This window comes from Ambystoma mexicanum, chromosome 13 (assembly GCF_040938575.1).
Source record: "Ambystoma mexicanum isolate Mex_15411 chromosome 13, UKY_AmexF1_1, whole genome shotgun sequence".
Taxonomy (NCBI): domain Eukaryota; kingdom Metazoa; phylum Chordata; class Amphibia; order Caudata; family Ambystomatidae; genus Ambystoma; species Ambystoma mexicanum.
In genome coordinates this window covers 387,165,774-387,191,870 of record NC_090938.1, presented here as the reverse complement: position 1 = coordinate 387,191,870, position 26,097 = coordinate 387,165,774, and the positions used below count along the sequence as shown (strand labels likewise).

Below are 26,097 nucleotides of genomic sequence, written 5' to 3'. Positions count from 1 at the left end.
CAGTCACCTGGATTGCTCCCTTCACTTTTTGCAGTCACTATTCCCTGGACACAAACGGTAGGACAGATGCAAGATGAAGGCAATCAGGGTTACAACTTAGTTTGGGTTAGTCCGAGTGTCTCCCCCTGTTATTGACATTGCGAGAGAATCATTGCAAAAGTATGAGGAAACGTTAGAGAAAGTTGCTAACCTTATGTTCTCCCTATAGTCCCTGCACCTCACTCAACATTATAGTCTGATGTCATTTGAGGTCCCCCAAAGAAATGAGACTAGGGAAGGGCACCCAACTGTAGTAGAATGTGAACGTGGCTACATGTGAGTCTCATTCAGGTGCATTGGCTTGTTTTTAGTTATCGCTGCAGGCACAAAACTATTCAGTGACTAATATGGCCCATCATTAGCAGTTTTGTGGCTACATTCTGATGGAAGGGGCTGCAAGCTGCTCGATCACTACTAGCTTGAGACAAAAGGAGTATTGCCATGTGATAGGCAGACATTGGCCTCAGTGAGAGTAACAAATAACACCACAAACAGAGAACATGGTCCCTGCTTGCCTTAGGTAGGAGGGGGACAAGGAGGGCACAGGATTTCAGAGGGGGCACTGCACCCCCTAGCGACGCCACTGGTGACACTACATACAGTGAAGGTCATTAAATAAGAGCACATTATTGACGCCAGGGTGCAGGACCAGATATGGAACCGTGGAGGGGACTCTGATGTGTGCCCCCCGGCTTCCCCACTGCTGATGGTGGAAATCGTGGGGCAGGGTCGGACTGGGGCATACAATTGTCTCGGGCACAAACGGAAAAAGGGCTCCACAGTGAATTAATTCCTTTTGTGACATTGTTTGAATAACCCAAGGGGGAGGTGAGGCAAATTGTACATTTTAATTCAGCAACACTGTTCAAAACTATTAACCATTAGGGCCAGTTTGATGAGTTACTGGACTCTAGTAACTCATCAAACTGGCCCACATTGGCCAAAAAGGTGGCTCACTTTGACCCAATAAATGGGCCCACACAAGCGTTTTGCGTTTTTGGTTAAGCCATGGGCCTATTGCCCTATATAGGCCAGTCCGAGCAGCCTGCAGTGGTGCATGGAGGTTAGCTGCCAAATCTATCACGAGGCAGGCAGCCAGAGCCAGTAGGAAGCTTTACACTGGCCATAACTTTAACGTTAGCACTGCAAAGCGCATATTAAAAATCCCAGAATGAAAACTGTGACTTTGACTTTCGTTGCTGTGCTTTGCGGACTAGAACCATGGGGGCAGTTGCTGGACCTCCTCCCTCCAGGGCTCGAGGCCTCATTTGTTTGTAAAGGCGAAAGGCCCCAACGCTGTCCCCGATTGCTGGGCTGGGTGTTGGCAAGTGGTTGCGCTGGTATTTGTTCGGCTGTCGATTCTCGAAGCCCCCCACCCCCCAGAGTGAGTCTGCATTGTTGTGGGTGGCCGGTAAATTAATTGCTTTTTGCCTATTTTGTAGGAATTGGTCTGCAGTGTAGAGGAAGATTAGGCAGAGAGGACCTTCCCACTTGATAACAACGGGCGTGAGAGGTAAGCAAAGCCTAGCCCAACGCTTTATTCTAAAAATATCTTTTTAATGTAGACTATTCAAAGGCCTTCTGCAAGCAGGATGTGTTACTGGTGCAGGTGGCAGCGCTGGGAATTAATTTTCTCCTGCCCGCGTTTGGGTGGGAGAAATATCAATACCAGCCACTTGCTTGAGCTCAGCCCCGCACTAAAAGCACAGCCGGAGCTGGCAGAAAGCCTTCTTTCAATCACAATTTAAAGAATATTAGCTTTTCTGAGCAGGCTGTGTTAAAATTGCAGGGCTGTGTGCATTTGGTGGGCAAAACATTTGTCCCAGAGCTCTTTGCTAGCACGCAGCTCTGCACTGATAAAGCCTGCAGAAGGCTGAATCATTTGTTCTTTCCTGTCAGCAGCAACTACGAATTGCAATTAATAGATTTGTGATCATCATGTTAGCACTTGAACCAGAATAGTGCTTGGAAGCAAGGGGAAACGGGAGACCATTTAGCACAGCTGTTAAGAGTCCCATGAATGTGTAAATAAGTTAGTAAGATGCCTTAAACACCACATTTGCACAGGAAGTGACTCAAAGCTATTTCTTTTTAAAGCAGAGGTCATCCATGAGATCAAACATTTTTGCATTCTGAGATGTGTGGTCTTCGGTTCAGGGTGGTGCAAATACTCCAAGGGGGTTGCTTTGGGTGTACTTTGCAAATAAACAAGACCATTGTGGCTCTTGTTTAACCCAAAACAAACATGTACTAATTAGAGCTTGGAAGTTTGTGACAGGTAAGTTACATTTCTGGCAGTTCTGGCTTCACTGCTTAATCAAAGCAAGTGATCCTGGGCAAATCATTTGACCCACCAAACCAAGTGCTGGCAAGAACAGAAATGTGCATTTTACCCATAGGTGTCAGTGGCCTCAGCCCTACAGATAAGGGGTTTATCAGCCCCTTTTACTCTCTTAAAAAGGCAAATACATGACCCAAAAAAGTGTGCCCCTGCCTTCACCCACACAGCTCCATGTATATTATGTTTGGACCAGTAGTACCACAGGAAGAAACTAGGGTTATATCTGTCTCATCAGAAGTAAAGCCATAGCTTTGATTGAACTTGGTGCAAAGAAATATTACTAATACAATTTCATTTTCCAGTAAAAAAAACATGTTTTCCCACTTATAAAATACTGTAATTCGAATTACATTTTTACCCCTAAAACGTAATATTACTCCAGACTAAAAAATAAGGAGTACAATACTCCCACTTTCAAATATCTGGAGCACTGGGTGGCCTAGATGGGCATTACATTGCACAATTTGCTGCTAACGTGCCACTCAGTACTTCCCACTGCTGTGGAGTCACAAAATGCACCTCTGACCCGGTTCAGAGAACAGATTTCTGATCTCTTTGGCACCCGGTTACTTTTTTTAATTTGGAATTAAGGAGGTATCTGGGACGGCTGCAGGCCCTATTTAGATAATTTATTTTGATCTTTTAGATCATCTGAGTTTTTTCTGAAGTTCCAGTTTGTCACAAACTCATTGTAGCTGATGTCTTTATCTTGAGCAGTTGAATCATGCAGTCAACTGATGGACCTTTTAATGTTTCATTCTTTTCAGTTTAGTCATGGCCACCTCAAAACCACATACTGTGAAATTGGCCACAGCTTTGGGGTGGCAAAGAAAATACGACCCAGGAAAAACCTGGCTAGGCATTTATGAAGAGGAAGACGCTGTGTGTGCAAGATGTACACTTTGTGCAGAGTTTCAAACAGATGTGCGTTCTATGAGGAATTTAAGAGCCTCATTGATTTCTGGGATCAGTGGCTCCCAGCTGAAAGTAGACACATTCCGCAAGCACCTGGAATCAGAGCAACACCGAAATGCTGAAAAATTCAAGAAATTTGGAAAGCAACGCAGTGCTGTGGATCTTAATCGCCGCACTCCAATTGGTGAGTTAGTGAAGATATTTCCTAGGGCTGTGCTTAGTTCGAGCATTTGCAAGCAGCTTTTGACAGTCATTGATTTTATGATTTTTAATTTGTTAAAACAGGGAGAGCGTTGGCTACAGCAGAAGATCAGCATAGACTCACTGTGGGCAAGCTAATAAGATAGACTTTATACAATGGCAAAGCAGGACATTCCTATTAAAAGGTTTTCCGCATTGGCTGAGTAGGAGAAGCGCCATGGTGTGGAGCTGGGCTCCAAGTACACTAATGCTGTAACAGGACGAGAGCTTACAATTTGTATTGGACGCTACCTTGAGGAAGAACTATTTAATGTTCTCAAGACTGCTGATGCCTTTTCTGTTTTAATGGATGGTAGCACAGATAGCGGTGTAATAGAGAAGGAGTTGGTGTATGTTATATACGTAAACCCACAAAGTGGTGAAGTAGAGGTTTCTTTTCTCAAAATAAAATCAGTTAGTGATGGTCACAGTGAGGGATTGAAAAAACTTCTATTGGAAATCCTAAATGAAACGGGACTCTCCTTAAAGAAAATGGTGGGTTTTGGGGCTGAAGGGGCAGCTGTTAACTTGAGTGTGAAACAAGGTCTTGCTGCACTGCTCAGACAAGACATTAAATGGCTGGTGTCCGTCCATTGTTTTTCTCACCATTTTGAATTGGCTGTGAAGGATGCATTGGATAAGACTTACTTCAGTGATGTGTCCAATATGTTAATGCAATTGTTTTATTTGTATCAAAAAAGCCCCAAAAGGTTCCGTGAATTGCGTGCTCTGGGATTAGACATGGAACAGTCTGTTCAGAAACCAAGGAAAGCTCATGGGACCCGTTGGGTGCAACATAAATTACTTGCTACTCAGGCCCTGAATAAATCTTTCCCTGTTTGTGCACATTTAGAAAGTATGACAGCTGATCCAAGCCATGACCAGGCAAAAGCCAAGGGGGTATTGCAGCTTTTAACAGGGTTTCAGACAGTTTGCCATCTGCTTTTCTTTGAGCAGATGCTGCAACCCCTTACTAGATTTTCTCTTGCACTTCAGAAGGAAGTGATTGAAATGCCAGAACTCATGAGCTCTATTTCTACTTTAGAAATGACTCTGCAAACCTTAAGGGGAGAGACTGCCTTGGTAGGAAGTGAGCTTGATAATCTTACAAGTGAGGCCAACAAATTATTGTCTGGAACCTGCAAGTCCGTTTCCTATAGTGGGGTACAACTAACACATGCGAGTGCTCAAGTTCTGAACAGTTTCAAGCAACAGTGTAAAAAATATGTCACAAACATTGACAAATCTTGTGAAGATAGTCTTTTACTGAGGACAGTATTTACAACTGTGGAAAAGTGTAAGACACAAGATTATGGCCATCAGAGTTAAAAGAGTTGGAAAAATATGGAAATAATAGAGTGGCAGGACACTTTTCTGATTTAATTGTTGACTGCAGTTTTTCAGTAGCAAGTCCTGGAACAATTCTGTCTGAGTGGCAATGTTTAAAGTATTTGCCCAGAACAACCTTTGTAAACTGCCACCAAAAAAGATCTGGGTGAAACTGGCAAGCCCCTATGGCACCTTATATCCCCAGCTTGTGAAGCTCATAAATATCTTGAGGGTTTTCCCTGTGTCCAATGCAGTAGTGGAACGCTGCTTTTCCTGCATGAACAAAGTTAAAACTGACTGGAGCGCATCCCTATCAGAAGAGACTGTTGAAACACTCATTCGTATTAAGAAGCAGAGCCCTTCTCCTGCAGAGTTCAAATCCAAAAAGGCTGTACATTTATTTTTTTGCATCAAACCAAGACGTCCTGTTGTTGCTGATGATGACTTGAGGCCTGCCGCTCCCAAAAAGAACAGATCATGCACACCAAGCATGTCTCAAGACACATATTCTTAGTCCTACACATTCGTTTTAAAATGTTTTTCCCAATTTTAAACCAAGTAAAGTTGTTTGTGACAGTTTATGCCAAATACTTGCTATATGTTAACTTGCTGATAATAAAACGCAAATTGCATGCACACACTAAGTCTTTAATTGATGTCTTGTTAACAATATGATGGACGCAGCACTGTGCTGCAACACTGACTGCATGACCCAGCCACACATCCTTGAACTGAAAAATGCTTTTAGAGCTTTATTTGTTTGGCCACATTCAATCAGCGTACCTTTACATTTTAAAGACATTGCACTGACGTTATACTTCAGAGGTACATAGAAATCATTTCTGCATTCTTGCTAATTCTATATCTTGGGGTACAACTAATTCTGGTGACATTCAATATAAGTACAAATTTGCTAAATCAAATTAGTTCATTTGCTAATCAAAAAAGCTTTAAGTAGCAAAATCTGCTAATCAATTTTTGAAACTAATTTATGCCTTGAGCAGTCTATCTGGAAGCCGAGCGAAATATGAATAGACAAGTTAATGCCCTTGCCTCTTTCACTGCCTACACAGCCAAACTCATTTCACTGTGTAGGCAGTTCCTCTCTGTCACAAGCACCGATCCTCTCCAAACTGGTCTGCTCCTGGACACCTCCAAATCTATAATGGCAAAACTCCAACTCCTCCAGAATGAAGGTCCACATGCTGCCCTTAGTCTTCAATGATCTGACCATATCTGTGTCCAGATGCAAAGCCCACTGGTTGCCTGTCAAAGCCCGTTAGAATTCAAACACTCTCCATCACCTACCACTGTGTGCACAAAGATGCCCCAGTACCTTACGAACTGCATTACTGTGCATGCCCCCAAACGCACGCTTAGATCCAATGCTAGAATCTCACTGCTTAACCCTCGCTTTAAGAGAAAAAGAGTTGGAGGAGCCCACTTCTGTGTCACTGCTCCCCACTCCCTGGAACTCACTACCTGCCCATATCCACAATGGGAAATCCTTCACTACCTTAAAAAAACTAACCTGTTTGATAAATATGATTCTTCACTCCTGCATTCTATTCTGTTGTGCTCACCATTATTTTGTACGAACGCTGTGATACCCACGGGTTTGGGCGTTTTGATAAATGTTAACATAAATAAAATAAGCAATTCCTAGACATCTAGTCTCCTTTGAAAGGTTAAGCAAAGATAAAGAATCCTATTACTGCAGGGCCTCCCTACTTAAGATTTTCTTGCTAACTTCAGACTGAAATTAATTAGTATTGTACATTTTAAAACATTATAATAATTATAGTTGAATACGATCGCAAATTCCACATAACCTTACGTTCTTCTTACTTTTTGGCACAGTCTTTAACTGGTTTTCCTAACTGTTATCCTGTTTCATATTGTACCGCCTAATTGCACTTAAAAATGTCCAATGTTGTTTGTCCGTAATCTATGTTATGTCCACTTATGTGTTGTACCAGTTGACTGTTTCAATTACTCCCCTCCAGAACCTAGTCAGAAATGTCCTCAAACGCACCCCATTGTAAGAAGCTCACTGCTTATCTATTGTACGTTCTTTAGTGATCAAAACAGTATTGTTCCTCCTTATACATATAAACATGCCTGTACTCTATTTTTCCCTTACACTCTTTATACCTTTCTTTTTGTTTTACATTCTCATGTATGATCGTATCTGAAGGATATTCTAGAAATAAAGTTTAAAGTTTAATAGCAGGGGTGGAGTGGGCACCAAAAGATGCCCTGGAAATGTGTTTCAAAGTGGCCCCACATAACACAGTGGGAGCAAACCCAACCGCTTTCTTATAAGCAATTTAGAAATAAAATAGGAAAGAGACCCATGATGTAGAGGGCCACAGGGAAATCTCAGTGTTCTCTGTAGGCGGGTCCACACTTGCTTAATAGGGCTTTAAGTGACATGGAATCTAGAGATCCCCAAGGATCAAAAATGACGATTCCATGTAAACAACATGTTCCCCGTAGAGCGTCTGCATGTAAACCATGTCAGGTGAAAGTATTTCATCCAGTACTGATATCTTCTTTACAGGCTGACACTTGTAGCTTAACTCAAATCTACAAGTACCAGCATGCAATGAAAAAATGAAGAGTGAAAGGAGTTTTTTTTCCACACCTGACAAAGGGCAGCTTGATATCGCGGTCTACATAACCCTTGAACTCCAGTGCTGCATTTATTAATTTATTTATTGTTGCAATTTGTAAAGATCACCCAACCGCAGGCATCTGGGTGCTGTTCTTGGAGGAGAGACAATGGTTACATGGTTGCACATATACATAGACAAAGACATAAAAATACAATACACTGAGTTATAGTGTTATTTTAGGTTACCGTCATCCTGATAGTGAATACAATATGGATTAAGGTCCTGCAAGAATAGCCAGGTTTTTCGTTTTTTTAGGAAAGTCCAGAAAGAATCCTCTGACCTTAGCGTGGCTGGCAAAGTGTTCCATTGTCTAGCTGCTACTACTGGGAAGTTACTGCCTCCAGCTTTCTGCAATTTGAATAGAGGGTTGGAGAGCAGGTGCAGCTGTGTTGAGCCAGTAGGTCTATTGGGTTGATAGGTAGTTATTTTATCTACCAGGTATTTAGGGGCTGACTTCTGTATACATGTGTGTGTCAAGGTGAGTGTTTTAACCAGGATTCGCTCCTGGATAGGTAGTGGGCATTCCTTCTGGTTTCTGAGATGTGAGTATTTTTAGAGATGTTTAGAGCCGCACTAAGAGCCTTGTTTGAACGATTTGTAGTTTTTTTATTTGTCGTTTGAATATTTACCCACCCATTACCTGCCCATGGCCATGCATATTCCTGTGGCCATTCCCATCTAGTTCCTGCTCCTCCCGCCCAAAACACCTCGGCCTGGGATCTCTTGGTGCTAGTTTTATCAAGTATTCAAATCGAACTTTTCACTCTAAGTGCCTGCCAATGTTTTTTCAAAGCAGTCTTCTGAGAGTTAATGACTTAATTGGAGTTGTAAACCCGCTAATGGTGAAATACAAAAGTCTTAACCAGATCTGCCTTCAGCCACCCGATGTATAAGCACTGTGTGTATCCTTCACTGAAGACTTGTTAAAACAAGCATTGGCAAAGCCAACTATTTGGTTTGTGCAGACGTATTGGGCATTTGCAAGGCACTTCTATTGTATGCCCATCTACTCTCACCATTTTGCAGCTGCTACCACAGACGGCCAGTTAATACCTGTGGGCCCTTGTGTGCGGTGTCCAGGCCACAGTGCATGATTAGGGCAGGCCAGGGGAAATCAGTCGGTGCCATAGTCTTAGTACAGGAAGCCTCTATCCTGCCTGATTACACATTTAGGTGGCCTGTCTCATGCAGGCAGAGTGGCGCAGAGTACAGAAGGGCTTGAGCGTATGGTTAGGGGCTATCCCTGCTTATGCTGATCCTAGACTAGACATTGCCTGACCTGCACCTGGTTACATTGTCAGGAAGGGTATCTGGTCATATTTTCGAAAACATATTTTAGAAATACCATTTTGTCGAAAACAATTTGGCGATTTTTTTTTCATGTATTATTTTTTATTTTATGTTTTTTTGTTTCGTAAGTAAAAAAAAAAAAAGTGTTAACAAAAAAATCCAGGGGTTTGAGGGGGAACTCCCCATTTCAAAAATAAAAAAAATAAAAACATTCAAAAAAGTGTTTTTCGGCAATTTGATGCCGGCAAAATGGCATTTTTTTCGAAAATATGGCATTCGAAAAAGTCACTATAAACCGTCAGGAAAGGCTACTATTTGATGCAATTTTTGCGCGCTGACTTTCCCTTCAGGTTCCCTGCATGCATCATGTCTATCAAAGGGCTATTTAGCACGCAGTGCCCCTTTTCTTGAAATGTCTACTGAAAGAGCTCTGGCTCTAAAACCAATGGAGCTGGCACATTGCTATTGCCCATATCATATGATGCCAAGCATGAGTTGTGTCTCTGAAGTCCTGAGAAGGAGTGCGTGCAGAAAGCAGCGCCTTCAGGATGAAAGACCGGCTACTATTGAGGATAAGGGAGCTCTTATGGACGATACCACGATTAGCTTGGAGTCGTTTAAGACAGATAGGTCTACCTCCAATACCACCTCTGACTCTGCTTTCAGCAACCTCCAACTTTCCATCACCAATACCCTTGACATTCCTGCCTCCAAGCGTAACACCTAGTACGACTCTGAACTTGCGTCCCTGAAACAAAAGTGCAGGGCGGAGGAACGGTAGTGACAAACTTCAGGCACACTCTCTGACAAACTGGCCTGGCGTCTGCTCCAAAGGCAATACAGACACTCCATCCACGCGGAGAAAAGAGCCCAGACACAGACACAGGTTTCCGGTACATCTGACAGCACGGCTGAACTTTTCAAATCTGCAGGGAACTAGCAAACCCTTCCGCAGTCTCCTCCTCCCCTTCTCCTTCCCAGGCCCTCTGCAATGCACTGGCCACACACTTTGCCACCAAAACTCGGGACCTTCTGAACTCCCTTGCTAGCCAACCTCCAAACCCATCCCTCATCTCCTTTCCTGCCCCTTGGCTCTCGCCCTCCTCCTTCTCCCGTCACACATGAAGAAGTTAACAGAGTTGTCCGCTCCATGAAGGTCTCTTCTAAACAGGTTTCCCCTCGCTCATCCAGAACCATCAAGGATAACATTAGCTCCCTTGCACCCGCACTCGCTGATTTCTGCAATCACTCTTGACACTGGATCTTTTCCCTCCTCCCTAAAGCACTCCCTTGTGCGCCCACTCCTGAAAAAACCTTCAGCAGAGTCTACATGCCCTGCAAACTACCGCCCTAATTCCATCACCCAATTCATGGGTAAGCTGTTGGAGAAGCTGGTATTACCCCAACTCGGCTCACACACAGAACTTGTTGACGATCTCCACGAGCATCAATCTGGATTCCGAGCATCGAGAGGCACGGAAACTGCTCTTCTGAACAGCCCTGATGAACTGCTTGCATCTCTTGACACAAACCCCCCTTCTGTCCTCATCCTTCTCGATCTCTCCTCTGCGTTTGACACAGTCAACCATCCCACACTCATAAAAGGCTCCACGATACCCTTGGTATCTCGGAACGGGCACTGGACTGGCTGACATCGTTCCTTACTGACCGCTCTTACCAAGTCATCTTGGGCACCTTCTCTCCTACTTCCTTCTCCACATGTGGTGTCCCCAGGATTCTATCCTCTCACCTTGGCTCTTTAACATCTACCTTGCCCTGCTTGCACGCCTCATCTCCTACTTCTCCTCCAACGTGCAGTCTTACGCAAACTTCCTGCTGTCCCTCTTGCCTCCTCCATCATCCCAGACTGCCTATCTGCCATCCAGTCCTAGAGAATCTCCAACACTCTCTGCCTCAACGCCTATAAAACTTAGATTGTTCCTATAGGGACCCCTGCTCCCTCCTTCCCTTCACTCTGGCTTTCCTCCTTGAACTCTCCCCCTGTTAGGCTCACCTGACTCCCACAGAGGCGCCGGTCTGATCTGGGCTGCTGCGGCCTCCTCCAGCGTAATGCGTTGGACCGAGATGTGTCGTTTGTCTGGGCGGTAGGAGTACTCTTCTGTGAATGGAGAAAGGGTAATTAACCACCCGTGGAGTTGAGCGTAAATTCCCCCCACCCCCGTTGTTCTCCCCACTGACCACCTCCGATGTCCCCTCTAAAGTCTCACCTTATGGTTTGAAAGGGTGAGCTGTCCATCCTGCTTCGAGCGCAGGGGCGCGTGATGGACCAGATGCTCCACTGGTCGAAGGAATTGGTGAGTTCCAGGGCTGTTTTGACTCTCCCGGCAAGACGCCGTAAGTATGCAGTTCGTAAGAGTTCAAATGCCTGACCATCACTCCTATCCAATCCTGTAATCTGTGGTCTTCTCCTTTATTCAGGTGCTGAGAGAAAACCAGAGTCGAGGAGTTATACCTCCGGCGGTAAAATTAGATAAGTCTATGGCGGGAGGTGGCTCCCCTTGATTGTCCTTTTGATTCACCCTGTTGTGCTTTTGTTTCTCCTTAGGGGCCAGGGTACGGCGATGGTGCAGTGGGAGCTGCGCCGACCCGAGGAGAGGAATGGTTCCCTCGGTGGTAAATCAGGTAGGTCTTAGGGTGGTAACCAGTATTCCTCTATTATGTTCCCTTGGCTCACCTTATTGTGTTTATCTCCCCCTAGGTGCCGGAATGCGGCAGGAACATGCGGGAGGCTGCGGTGAAACGTGAAGATGCTGCGAGGAACGGTGAGTGCAGCACGGCGCTGCTGCTGGCGATGCGACGTGTTTAAAAATCAAGTATTTCCTTCGGTTCGACGATGCGATGGCTCTGGAATCAGGAAAGAAGCTGGTAAATGTTCTGGTTCTAACCTTTCTCCTCCTTTCCCTTGTTTCTAGGTGCTCCGGGTTCGAGGCATGCGTGGCTGAAGTCTGGATGCTGCTGCAGACACGGTGAGCGTTACGCTGCTGGATGCAGAATAACGCGAAGCGTGTGCTGCTCTTCGGGCGTGGTTTAAATAGACTCTAAAGTAGTTCCAGGTAAGTATTCCTCCACTGCCACACCGAGTGGCAAAAGAATCCCTAGGTAAAGTAGTCCCTTCTAGGCCTCTTGAGGGCTTGGATCCCTTGCAGCATGGTCTGCATCAGGTAAGTCCAGGTAAGTTTTCCCCTTATGAGCCTGGCGCCCATGGCGCCAGGACTGAAGTCTCCTATGAGCCTGGTGCCAAAGGTGCCAGGACTGTGTCCAGATGGCCCCTAACAGGGGTCGCTGGGCCTTTCCCCGGGAACGTGATGCCTGCTCCCGGGGCTGCTGGACCTGGTCTGGTTCCCCGGGGTAGGCATCATGACACCCCCTGCTCCTTCTTCTGAAGCCAGAAACCTTGGAGTCATCTTCGACTCCTCGCTCTCCTTCCTCCCTCACACTCAGGACATCTCTCTCCTTCCTCCCTCATAATCAGTACATTGCCAAGAAGTCCCACTTTCAGCTCTTCCTTCTCAAAGGAATTTACCCTTTTCTCACTTTTCCCCAGAGTAGTCATGTTACCCAAGCCCTGGTTCTTACTTTATTACATTTGTAATGCGCACAATGGACCAATAGGCGTGATGGCGCAGATGCAAACAAAGAAATACATAAACGGTACATATGATGGGTAGAAAACAAATACCAGAGGGAGAGCAGATAGAATGATGTGCCAGTGACAGCCGTCTCTCCATCAAACAGCCTATCTGACAATCATCATTAACACCATAGTTATATTGAGAAGTGCACAAATCAAATATCTAACGAAGTACTATAACATTTAGAGAATCAGATTGCAATTCAAAGCCCCTTTGGGCACGTATTCACAGCATCTAAGAAAGGGGGGTAGGGTGCTAGCCCCACAGCCCACTAAAATACAATCACTGTTGGATTGCAAACACCAGTTGCTCAGATCTAACCTGCGAATGATGATTAGGTCCAAGCGTCTAACCACCCCCGAATCTGTTCTCTGATGCAGCCAGGCTAGGACCTTGTTGCGCAGGACTTCTTTGGACTCTTTTTCCTTCACTTTTATGGATCTTGGTTATAATAAAATGTCTTTGATCCATTGCAAAGTCACATGTGTTCGAGTTCTTTATTTTTGGCATTTGTGACTTGTATTGTTGTAATTTCCGGGAGAGTGCTCTCTTCAATTTAGTGTTCAGAGTTGAAGGCTGATTGCCCTCTTTATGTACGGAATTCAAATCATCTTGCACTACCAAAGGTGAGATTTCATGTGGGCTGACTGTGTTGTGGAAAATATTCTTATCCTTTTTCTTTTCATTAGAATCCAAGACTTTCCCCAATAGGTGCCAGTGAGACATTACTCGCACAATCAGTTTGAGTCCCATGATCTGTTATTTCCCTTTGTACATGTGCTTAACATGCAACATTCACGCTGGCAATCTGTGATAAGGCGCTTGACCAGATAGATCCATGCGTCTGGAAGGCAGTATTCACCTTAGTCAGTCCAAAACTCAATGTCCAATTATTCAAGGCCTCCGCCAACAGGCCAATGCCACAAGGATCTTTACATGCGAGTAATTATTTCGCAATGTTAGCCATAGACTCAGACCACTGGGAAGGATCAATGGTGGCACCCAAGGGCTCACCTTAAGCTAAGATAGGCGTAACCCTCCCTTGCCGGGTAGGAGGTTGCGTAATAGTGGGAGTCTCAGACCTTACCAAGAGTAGGACCCCTACTTTCAATAGTGGTATCGTTTGATGCAAGGGGCCAGTATTTTGTAAGCTGATCAAAGGTGCTAGTGCTATGTGGCCACACCCAACAAGGGCATTATTTCGTTCCTGTACTGAACTTGAAACACTAGGCAGAGAATCAGATTCTTCAGGTAATTGCATTTTTGAGACATGGTGATTGCTCTGCTTGCCAAGCACTCTTAATCTCCTGCAATCACTAAGAGGATGCTACCTCCGATACACGGTCCCTGTTCATAGCTGGAGATGAGGCCATGGCGTCTGCTAGTACCCCCAAGGCCAATTTGGAGGTGTGGTTTACCCCAGTCTTCTTATGAGCTGCCATCATAGTATTCACTATGTTAACGCCACAACAGGTCGATAAATGAGCACCATACAACATGGGTAAGCAGCGCTCAGATGCCAGAGGGTTCGTAGTGCTATATAAATGCAAATTATTATTAATATATTACAAAACACAATAACAAAAGCAGTGGAGGGAAAGGGAGGAAGGAAGAACCTACTATGCCTCCTGAATTTACCTTCTTCCACTCTGCAACCCCTCCAGCTAGTCCAGAATAGGGCAGCATGACTTATCCTTGGTCTTAAACCCAGGGACTGCATCTATCCTGCCCTAAAAAGTCTTCATTGGCTCCCGGTTGTTGCACAGATTACATTAAAATCCATCTGCATCATCCACAAGGAATTTTAGGCCCAGGGACCACACGATCCCCAACTTTATCTTACTAAATACTCTCCTTTTTGCCATTTCGTTCCTCAGGCACCAACACCTTCTGTGTAAAGCACTTTGCTAAACAGAAGATGGGTGGTCGATCGCTTTCTTCAGCTGGCTCCTTCCTATGGCCAGTCTCCCTCTGCTTCTGCGCCTTGAGTAGGACTCTCTCAGAGGCCTACCTCTTCACCTCCTGCTTCCCTTCTTCTCTTCTCTGCTAATCCCACAGTTGCTATGATTGGTGTCTGGGGCTGTTATGCCTCCTTGGGGCCCCTGACCTCTCACACCCAATCTGCCCAGCTCCCATCTACCCTCAGCACTTGTACCTTGGCACACCGTTGGAGGTTTGCACTTACTCCTAACATGGTCCCTGGCCTTGTAGCACTCATCAACCAAAGCACTTGGCTCACCAATGAGCCTGGACTCCCCAGCATTTACGCCCTCCTCCCTTTTCCTTGCTGCACTTGCACGTTCTGAATACTCACAATGCATAGTAGGTTCATCCTTCCTCATCCTTCCTCCTTTTCCCTCCACGGCTTTTATTATTGTGTTCTGTAGTGTATTTAATAATAATAATTTGCATTTATATAGCGCTATGAACCCTCTGGCATCTGAGCGCTGCTTACCAACGGTGTGTGGTGCTCATTTATCCACCTCGGAAGGATAAAAGGCTGAGTTTGGCCCTGCCAGGATTCGAACCTGCGTCAGCAGGCTCCGCACAGATGTCAAAGCAAGCGTTCTACTCGCAGTGCTATCTAACTGGCACTTTCACTCCCCTGTTCCCTCCCCTCGCCCTGTGGCCGCTTTGAAACTGTATTTTACTTGCTGTATAAGCAACTAACAAGCAAACAATTAATCAATCTTGAGGATCCGCCAGAGGTGGGGTTGAAGAGGGCTGACCGGCAGTTTAGGTAATCCGTCTCGACTCTCGGTAGCTGTGGATAAAGCGATGCAGTTTCCTTACAAGTCTATGGAGAAGCTCACACAGTCTTGTATGGAAACTAAGGGATCCGATAATAGCCAAATGGGATCCAATACCTAGCAATTTATTAAAGAGATTTTTTTCGATATCGCCCAATGTAAGCAGTATGGATTTTCGACTATGGGTGAAATCTTTTGATGATATTTCATCACAGGCTACTCCAGATAGGTTTTATATAGCCTGCCAGACTGAGGGGCACAGTGAGAGTTGGATAAGGCTTGCCAATGTGACTTGACGTATGCGGGCATACTCTCATATACCAGCTACACCGGTCCAACCTGTTTTGATGGATTGCAATAGCGTGGTAATTAGTGATGCTGAAACCAATAAACATCAATCAACAGTGACGTGCCCAGCTGCCACTGTCACGTTGGCTTCCCCCGGAGTCTTAGTGTCTGCTGCTTCTCCATCTCTGCACACTCTTACTTATCTGATGCACCCCGGGATAATACGTCAGACTTTACCTTTGAAATATTTATTTGCATTAAAAAAAATGTGGGTAAAATGCCTGAGATTCTAGATCCAATTTAAGGAAGCTGGTTAGAGGTCATAGAAACCTTATTACTACAAATGCGAACAGACAAGAAACCAGAGAAGCCCTTAGAAACAAGGGCTTCTGGTTGCGTAGCAGAGTGGGCCCTGTTTGTGTCTGAGCCCAAGACTTCAGATTCTAATGTAGGTTTCAAGTTAAGGACTGGTGCCAAGGGGTTAACAAAGACTGGATCATCATTGGTTGCAGCCAGACTCATCTCCCCTGCTTTTTGAGACCGTGCAAAAATGTAAATTTAACATTATCTGCGACTGATCTAAAAATTGCCTTGGATTAATTACGATTCCTTTGGCCAATGTGATCGCAACCCCCAGGGCCCTGGAGAGGTGAGACTCTGGAGTATTCCGAGGGGAGCCAAAAGGCAGCAAGACTCATTTTGCTTCTGAGAATATGAAGGGCAGGAACGAGACATTCAAAGTTGCTAATTTCAGATATAATAAGGACTCATATTCCACTGAAACGATACAGATGACGAGCCTTTGGGTTTGGAAGAATACAGTTTGTCTGAACCAGGGAAATTTACTCCAAATATTTGTAGAAATCCCAAATTGAAGCCTCTTATCTTCTTGCGAATTGAACAGAATACAATTCCAAGATTGGGACCAATCGGAGAAACGTAATATCTATTTCAACTCCCATTTGGTACTGAATCTGGGAATGACAGAAAGTGATACCCTGGGGAAATTGCGATTTGAGGTGACAATACTTGAAGGGGAGCAGCATCCTGTTAAAAACAATTTTCAGTATGGTGAGAATTTAAAAGTGGTACTTCAACAAGACAGACGTAGTCCTTGGCAAGTGAGGCAACATTACAGAGGCCTCAATACATTGGGACCAAATCAAAACAGCTTTGTGGAATTGATCCATACACAGTATATAAAGAGGCATAGGGTTGATTGCGGAGGAAATAAAATTGAAGTTGCTGTCATGGAATACCAGGTGGAATCTGCATGTGTTAACTAACCCTGAAACCACTGCTATGCTAAGAGAGTAACTGTATCTTTTTTGCAAGAGACATGGCTCGTGGACAATTTGTCTATAGATGGTTTTGAGGTGTTCTGCCAATTTACTAAACAGAATAAATTAGGGAGGCCTTTGGTGGGCCTGACGATTGCAATAAAGGGGATGTTGGGCTTTACTTCAAGTCCTGTGCTTGATCTCCCCTTCGGGATCATGGCAGTTAAAGTTTCCTCCGATGTGGTCAAACTTGTAATGTTTACTGGCATAAGGGGATTTCAGAACAGAATAACTTTCTAGAAACTATTACTACCCTATTACAGGACTGGCAGAGGGATGCTCCAAACAGGAGAGTAATCTTAGCTTAGGATCTTAATTCTGATGGTTGTGTATCGAACAATGACAACGAATCATGGGAGACTCTTCCAGATATGGTTAAAGGAAATCAAAAGCGACAATGGTGGAGAATGTGGAATCTATGGGTCTGATCTGTTTGAATGGGGGCCTTGATTCATCTGATACTGCAATACCAACCTGGAATAGAGGATAGGGCTCCTCAACTATAAACTATATCTTCACAGATGCAGTTCCATCTGATTTGAATACAGGGGTTAGAATCTTTGCAAACACACAGAGTGATCATAGTGTCCTGAAAGTGGATTTTGACATACTGGTGAATAGAATGACCAGAGGGGATTTTTACTGGTATTAGCACTGTGGGACAGGGCAAAAAGATTAGATGGGCCAATCAGAATATAGGGATCCTTAACAGCAAATTAACTGCCCTTATGAGTACTAGCACCATAGAGTGGAAACTACATGTAATTAACCCTCGCAGGTTTGACACCTTCCTGGGCTGCTTGATCGACAAGGCCAGAATTAATCCGAGTATGAGGCTGGGCACATCCTTCTGTAGACAGACATTTTTAATCTACAGTTGGCCAGGGAAAAAGCGTCCATGCTTCGATCCTTGAGGTTGATACGCTGCTCGAATTGAGACCAATCACAAAAGAATAAGAGAATAAGATTGGTTAAACAGATATATAAAATATATTCCAAGTCCAGGAAAGTAGCGTTGCTGCAAAAGGATGCTGAAACTATGATATGCACCCTTGTTAAAAGAGACCTGAGCGACTTTATGTCGTTGATCAATGGGCAAGAATTTTCCACCATTGATAGCCAACTGAATGCGGTTTCTGAAACCCAATGGGTCGATTTATTTTCCAATCTGCATGGGGTTAAACCAGAAAGTGGGTGAGGGTGTCAGTTATCTGACCACATACTGTTCTGGAGCCGTGCAGCCCATTATTGATTGTGAGGTGGTGCTGGGGTACATTGATTAAAAGAGCTGAAGCCTCACAGGCTGCCGGCCTCAATGGGCTCAACAAGAACACCTTTAAGGGGAAGTTGTTTGTTTGGGCGCACACTCTTACTAAACTCTTCAAATGGAAAATTGAGATCTCCCCACTTCTTGGCAAACAGCTATGTGATTCCCATCAGGCTAGGAACCATTGGCCAATAGCTCTTATAGACGCAGACTGTAAAATGTTTGCCTCTATTTTACTCATCCACTTAAATGAGTGGATGAAGGCTTCCCAGCGGTTAAATAAATTTCAGATGGGGTTTCGGACAGGTCATTCAACGAACCTTAATGGTTTGGTTATGAGGGCATTACAGGAAACAGATAGGGTCGGCACCAGCTGTGGTCCAAGCTTATGAAGTGGGGGTTGCCAGGAGGTTTGTTGCGGCTCATCATGGGATTATATGACAATGTGGGTATACGGGTTAGAGTTAACCTAGATGGGAATCTATCCTGGAGGATTCCGACGTGGGTGGGACGGAGACAGGGTTGTGCTCTTGCCCCATGTCTATTCAATGTATATGTATCTGATATGGGGGTATTTTTTGGCAGAGGCAGGGCTGGTTACACCAAAACTGGGTGAGTTGCGTATTCAACTGCACTAAGGTGGGCCTTCAATGGTTAATTAACAAATTTGCAGTCTATGCAGAATGGTCTGAATGTTAATCCCAAGAACACCCAGGTTCTGAGGCTGTTTAGAGGACAGAGAAAGAAAACAAAGCTGGAATATGAAAGGGGTCCCAATTGATAAATCAACCAGTGTGCTCTACTTGGGATTCCCACTTATGGCTTGGTCTTCAGGAGCTGGTCTCCATGTTTTCCTTAGACAGAAAGCTAGTATTCTCTCCAAGCAGATTAACAAATTGGACCAAAAATGTGAGATGTTCTCTATCAAACCCTTGGTAGTACCAACGCTTTTCTATGGGATGGAATTACACTACTGTGAATTGGTGAAGTTTTGACACTAAAGGGAATACTGTGGAGACTGGTGCTTAAGATACCAAACTGTCCCAGCAGTGGCCATTAGATATGAATTAGGATTGGCCTCCCTGGAGGTTCGGGTGACTTGGAGACTGTTAGCCCTTTTCCATAGCATGATTGCCCTGCTCCCCTACACGCTTTTCGCAGATTTAGGAAAATTATTGGTGTATATGTGGTTCAGGACAAAACCCAAATACGTTTTTAAGTGGAGTTCGGGAGACTTGTGATCAATGGTTTGAAAGATCTCTGTAGGGATAGAGAGACCTTCATTTCAAATCCAGAAAGGGTTAAAAGATTGCTCTTCGAGAAAGACTGGATTGTTACGACAAATTGATTTCACTCATATCCATCCCTCTGTGACACACCTACAGTGGGATCATAAGCGACGCTGGGTTTTTCCGCCCCTTCTCTTACAATTTCCTAATCGATACTACCGAACGATCCTGTTGAAACTCTGTTGGAACATCTTGCCAACGCGTGAAGTGCTTCCACATAGGAAATTGATAGGCATGGATGAATCATACTGTCGATTTTCTAACATGAAAGGCATGACTGAAACTGTTAAACATGTACTTCTCTCGTGACCCTAACTGTGCAATAAAAGGTTATTTTTGGCTAAATATGGGGTCACAATGGGGATGATGATTATATATGGTCCTGCTGCATCAATAATCAGAATATCTCAGGTTTAGCAATTGCTTCATTTATAAAGTGTATGGATTTATACAACGTATGAGATGCAGCATTATCGGTGCACTAACCAGTCTCTTAACCCTGTTCATATACTAGTCTATATGCTGGACCCCACCTACGAAAAGTGTTGGCATTGCCATAGCTCGTTTGATTTGTAACCGGTCAGAGTGTTTTAACCTGAAATGTTCTTTTAGGCTAAGCACTTTAAAGCGGCCTCTAGGTGGGATTAGTGCTGTAAATAAATAAATGGCTGTTTTGCAACACCATACGAATATGTAGGTTATATAATATAGCAGTTTGGATTGCAGTTAATGTAAACACCTGATTAAACCTAGTTACTAAAAGGTATGCATGCCTTTAAATATGCACTTACAAGACGTCCAGCATGATTTGGGCAACCAGCATACTGTTGCTAGGGCAGCAACAGGTCAAGAATCCACTGACAAATTATGGAGGACAAACAATTGCTCTGGGCATTTTTCCATTAAATCGTTTTAGGCTATTTAACAATTACAAATGGAGAGAAACCATATGCAAATCGAGCGTGTTCCCGCGCAAAAGGGGCAGTCCAGCCGAAACTGTTAAACACGTCCCTTGAGTGCAAAAACTAAAACAACAGCCGATCGGTTTCCGCATTACTAGGCGTCACCAGTGCAGTGTACCTTGGGATTGTAGACAAAGAAAGCTTGGGCCTCACGTCTGGGCAAATCCGCCCTACTTTGTAACACTGAAGAGGGATGGGTGGAAAATCTTCAACAATATCTTCTACCTTCAAGTTTCATTGACACGCATGGAGGGTGCAAACAGTACACCTGAAGTTGGGTGGCAGAGGAGGGGAGTGCAAAGCACTGAGATGGGCAAAGAATAAACGTCGGACACATCTTATCCCACAAAATGAAAGAAATTGAAAAGGATACAAAATCGACCAAATGACGAAGAAATTGATCAAAGTACGTTTTTTTCTTGAGGTACCAGGTGCTGCTGGTTAGGGCCATGTTCAGAGATTTTGGGGCCCAGGACAAAGACACCTTGCCACCCGCCATAACCGAATAAATGAAGGCATCTAGGATCACTCCCTTTCACTTCCTTGTCACAATACAAGCTCATATAATCAAAGAAAATGTCCCTAGAGGAAGAACGTTTTATTTAAAGAGGCATATCACTAACCACAACTCAAAACAGACAATTCAAAATCTTGTCAATACCAACGTATCTCAAAAGGAAATATGGTTTTATTCTCAATATTCCATTTCGTACATCTTGACATAGCTTCCTCCATTGTGACAAATTGTATGCACATTTATAAATAGCTAGATACTTTACGATTTACAAAATTAAGTTTGTTTTGAATTGTCTTTAGTGATAGGTCCCTTTAAAGAAAACGTTCTTCCACTAGGGGCAGTTTCTTTGATTGCACTTATATTGCCCATTCTCTATGTAAGTAGGGAACCTTCCCTTTTTTGTATCACAATCCCAATGCATAGCTTGGTGTGTAAACAAGTAGCATTTCAAGAGCAACATTCGCAATCTACAATGATGGCGTTTGTGTTCCAGCATATGTAGAATTCTTCTACTGCAGGAAAGTACACAAGTACCGGAATACTAAAGGGAGTATAAAAAAGAAAAATAATACAAACTGTGCGATAGTCACTAGTGACTGTTTGGCACAGATGCAGATTGTTATTCATAATCTGAAGAAATTGAACTAAAAAAGAAAACCCTTTTGTGTCAATTACACAGAACTGAAAGTAAACTCACCAGAGGCCTTTAACATTTGGTCCTCTCTCTCTCTCAGGTTTACATCTCTCCACTAAATTGGCCTGCAGCAAAAGAGAGTAGGATAATAAGCAATGCCACCAAAACAGGAGGCGGCAAACATTTCCACAGCTCAGTCCTATACAGCGAGATACAAAGATGTGACCAGTCACTGTATCAACCAGTGGCAAAGCCAGGACACGAGTCTAGACACTTCCAAAATCTCGACTTTGGCTGTCTAATCAATTCTCCCGACTAAAGCTTCATGCTCTTCAATCTTTATTGGGGTGGCTGCCCAGTTTTACAAACCTTATTGGGAAGAATTAAGCTCTAGACCTGTCCCATACTGATACTATGTTCGTTTTTATAACTAGTGCAAGTAACATTGTTTTGTAGCACAGTAGATGTTACTATAACCAAGATGTTTTTATCAACCTCATTCAGAGGAAAGGCTGAGGAAGCCTTGCCAGAGTTTGGCACTGTGATCTGGCAAATGTGAGTGCATAACACACCGAGTTTTCTTCTGAACCATCATGGCACACAAGCATATATGCATTTTAACTTGGGTTATTGCATGTGATCAATATATTCTGTCACGATCGGAGGATCCACCTTCTCAACCTTGGCCCCAAATCTGTGGAACTCACTCCCCCCACACATACGACATTCCTAAGACTACATGACCTTCTGCAAAGCGCCAAAAACGTGGCTGTTTCCATAACGCCGACTAAGACCATCTAAGGTGGCAGAAACCTTGCAACCTGATGACAAATGTTCAAAGAGGTCCCGAGCAATGACGCCACAGAATGCGCCTACTAAATCACTCATAATTTTATCTGAACCCAGCAATCGCAAACTTCAAATCCAGATTAGACAGCTTGTTAGACCAAACTCCACCCAGACACTTACCTCTCCTATCACTATGCTCACTCTCTACTATATACCAACACACAATTAGAGCGCAACTACACCCCTCGATCAATTCGGCCTAGCTGCTCACACTCGAACAATATTCCATGAACACCTCAACATTCTGATAAAACGCAGCTATACGCATGAAAATCGTCCTAGCTGCACATATAAATGTCCTACACAGGGCTAGTGCACCCGGAACCCAGTGTTGGTGTCCTTCCTCCAAACTGCACACATTCAACTGATATCAAATGCCACCACACTTAACGCTAGGATGCAGCTACCATCAGGCAATCGCATCAGCTGCACATACTCGGTGCACCCAAGCACCCTATGACACCCTACTCTCTGGACTGAGCTGGACTACGGTCCCCGGGGGCGTTCAACCTACCAGCGCTTTGAGGTCATACCAATGATATATAGGAGCGCTATATAAATGTCAAATAACATAAAAGCAAAAAGGTGAAAATGCTACATGATTCCTACAGTGTACGCTATAACACATTATAGGAGTACATTATCAGATCGGACTTAAATAGGCAAAAGCCAGGTTGCAGGCTCAATACCTCAGCAGCAAACTAAATAATATCATGGCATGTGTAAAGTATGTTTTGTAAAAAATAAATAAAAAATAATGTGCACGCACTTATCACGTGAGTATCCCTGGCAGGGTTGGAGCGCAAAGCATGTGCCCATTTTGCCCTCTCACTGAGACTTTGGAGCAAACAGAGGTGGCAAGGAATTTGGAGGAGCAACAGATAGGGACACTCAGTCACACTGCACGCCTTTAAAGTGTAGAAGAGGTACGGCCTCTGGGAAGCATCGATGAGGTGCTCGAGGAGCCAGAGGTGAGCCTGATCCCTGAAGGAAGGCCAGAGGTCCCCCCCCCACCCCCACTAGGCAGGAGTTACAAGGTGGCAAGGAGGATATTCAGTGGGGCCATCAATGTTGATCCCTGGGAGAGGGGAGTTGGCTAGGGACTAGGCAACACTCCCCAACATCTCTAATCCAGCCTCCTTTCTGCATGGGCCACTTAGACAACCACCAATTCAGCTGTGGTGATCACAGGCATGGCGATTTCAAAGCTATTGACAACCATTTGCCCCACACTGCAGATGAACCAGACACCAGGGGCACAGCAACAGTTCAATAGAGAGGGCCCAAACGACCGGCTGAGAACTCTGGTAAGCAACGGAATTCTTTGACACCATTGGGACCAGGAAACCCAGAGACTGAGTGACGCCGGGGAAAACCCAAAGAGATTTTGAAAATACCCTTTTTTGAGTTAGAAGAGAGCCTTTCCCTTTTGTCCACTTAGGAGACATTTATTTTGTGGTGCATCAAGTCCTCTGAAAGGCAACACGTAGCCAATAACAGTTTTAAATACAACAAAATACAAACAAAAAAACCCTGCCAGCCTGACCTTTCCGAGACACGCAGCGAAAGGAAAAGACGTGTGGTGGGGGGGGGGGGGGGGGGTTAGGGTATGGAAGACACCTTGAGTTGGAGGAAAAAGGTACATTGGGGACGAGGCCTTACCAATTGCATGCCAGAAGATCTAAAAATGTAAATTACGTTTCTTGAGAAGCATTATAACAAAGCCTTGGTGAAAGCCCAATTTTGTGTCACGCCTGTGATTATCGGCCCTGTATTTCGTGACAGGAGCCACACCTACATACGTGTAGGCCTCTTGGAGCAGGTGCCACTGCACTGTAAAAGGTTAGCCAAGTAAGATGCTCAATGTGAAGGACTGAAGGTGCCAGTTGCAAGAGTAGTAGTGGTTTAATAACCAATTAATCTTAGTGGAGAAAATATATGCAAACACACTTTACATCTTATGAGAGTTATTACAATATAAAATAACAGCGTGTAACAAATGACTATACGTACACATAGGCAGAAACCAAAATGAATAATAACGTTTTTTTTACAATATATAGAAAAAGAATTACTTTTCTTGAAAATACTTATCACTAATACACATGACTTTTCATACTTTCTATTTAGTTTCTCGATTGTCTGAAAGTGCATTTTCCTGTATGGCAACCTCAGCAAATGGGATCAATGCACCCATCTCAACACGTTCTTAATTTAAGATGTATTAGGAAATCGGACAACGTTAAATACTACTTACATAAAATGTTTATGCAACTTATTTCCTTTGCCTTCAAGAAAGGACTTCCTAAAAGGCATAGTACTTTAGCACCACACATTTGTTAGAGCAAATAAAACACACGCATTTACACGGCATCTACTGAATGGCTCATTTGATTAGCTGACACGTGCGTGCATGTATTTATGCACCAAGGTACGATCAATTAAAAAAAAAAGCATTTACAAGCAGGCGTCACGACAAAGTGGTCAGGATTTAGTTGCTTTAATCAGAGTGCGGAGTTGTCAGATTGAAGTAGCTGATGGCCCCACCCTCTGCTGAGAGCAGATGCTCACTCATATGGAGATAAACAGGAGGGCGAATGTTGAACTTTAGAAAAATAGAAAAATCAAGGTCTCAGCCATTCAGGGGCAACAAGGATCACTTGTGCATGATGCATTGTGATCCAGCCGTTTCTTTCCTCACAGTCCGTTTTCGCTGAAACTCGTTTCGTCGAGAACAGTTACAGCGCTGCGGTGAAACAGTTTACCCTCTCAACGCCACCTTAAACTCCCTTTCTCACCTCCCCGCACCCCACCATGTCATGTGTTCCGCAGGGGACACCCCGCCACCCACAACGCCGTTCCTCAAATGCCACACACTCATTCAACACGCACCCAACACAGACAAATCCACGTACACGCACGCCTCCTCAAGGCACCTCTTTACCTCATCTTTCACGCTGCCTCCGCCAGCAGTGCCACTTCCTGGATGGTGAGCGCATGCGCTGTTCCCCGGGAGGCCGCTGCGCTGCGAAAGCGGCCTGTCGGGGAACTGCAGTCAGTGAAAAGTCGTAAGTCGCAAGACGGAATTGGGACCAGAGGGAATTCCACAATCACTTGGGGAGGAACTCCCAACCACAATAAAAAGAAAGAGAACAGTTGGTCTGGCGAACAGCATTCACACAGACTGACTCCCAAAGAGAAAATGTCTACTGATACGACTCGTTGATGAAAGAGTCCAGCATGCTCGGCGCATCCCCCCAAATATTGTTTAACTGCCCGTCGTACCATGGTTACAGCAAGATCTTGATCACTGGCTAAGAACAAATATCTTTACACGTTGCCGCATAGAATAGCTAAACACTCCTCGTTTGCTGACATTATCTTTACAAGTTTTTTCCCAACATTACAAAATACAAACGTCAGAAGTGAGCAATATATTTCCTAGACAAAGAATTAACAGCACATAGAAAAAACACGTTTGCAGAAGGAGAAAACTAAAAAGGAGGGGAAAACAAGAGAATATAAGAAAGAAAGTCAGAAACCAGGAAAGGACAGAAAACCAGAACGCAATTGGTTAGCCAATGGAACCATTGCTGACATTATGAATAATAGTTTTATTGTTGGTTTTGTTGTTCGTTATAATATGTACTGACTGGCCTTCGGCCGTGACGACTGTCCCTGTTGCACCAAACAGACTAAAGACCATGGCCATGGCA

At 44.2% G+C, this 26,097-nt stretch overlaps 1 protein-coding gene across 2 annotated transcripts in view; it reads right to left on the bottom strand.

The window, feature by feature from the left end:
* Window positions 1-25,496, bottom strand: part of AP1G2 (adaptor related protein complex 1 subunit gamma 2) — a 742,171-nt gene extending 716,675 nt beyond the window's left edge. The window contains exon 1 of one of the 2 annotated variants that reach the window (XM_069633944.1): window positions 25,326-25,496. In XM_069633944.1, coding sequence (XP_069490045.1) covers window positions 25,326-25,330 — 5 coding nt within the window. In that variant the 5' untranslated portion in view covers window positions 25,331-25,496. The remainder of the gene's footprint in view (window positions 1-25,325) is intronic. The other variant, XM_069633946.1, reaches the window with a different exon arrangement.
* Between the last annotated feature and the right edge of the window lie 601 nt (window positions 25,497-26,097).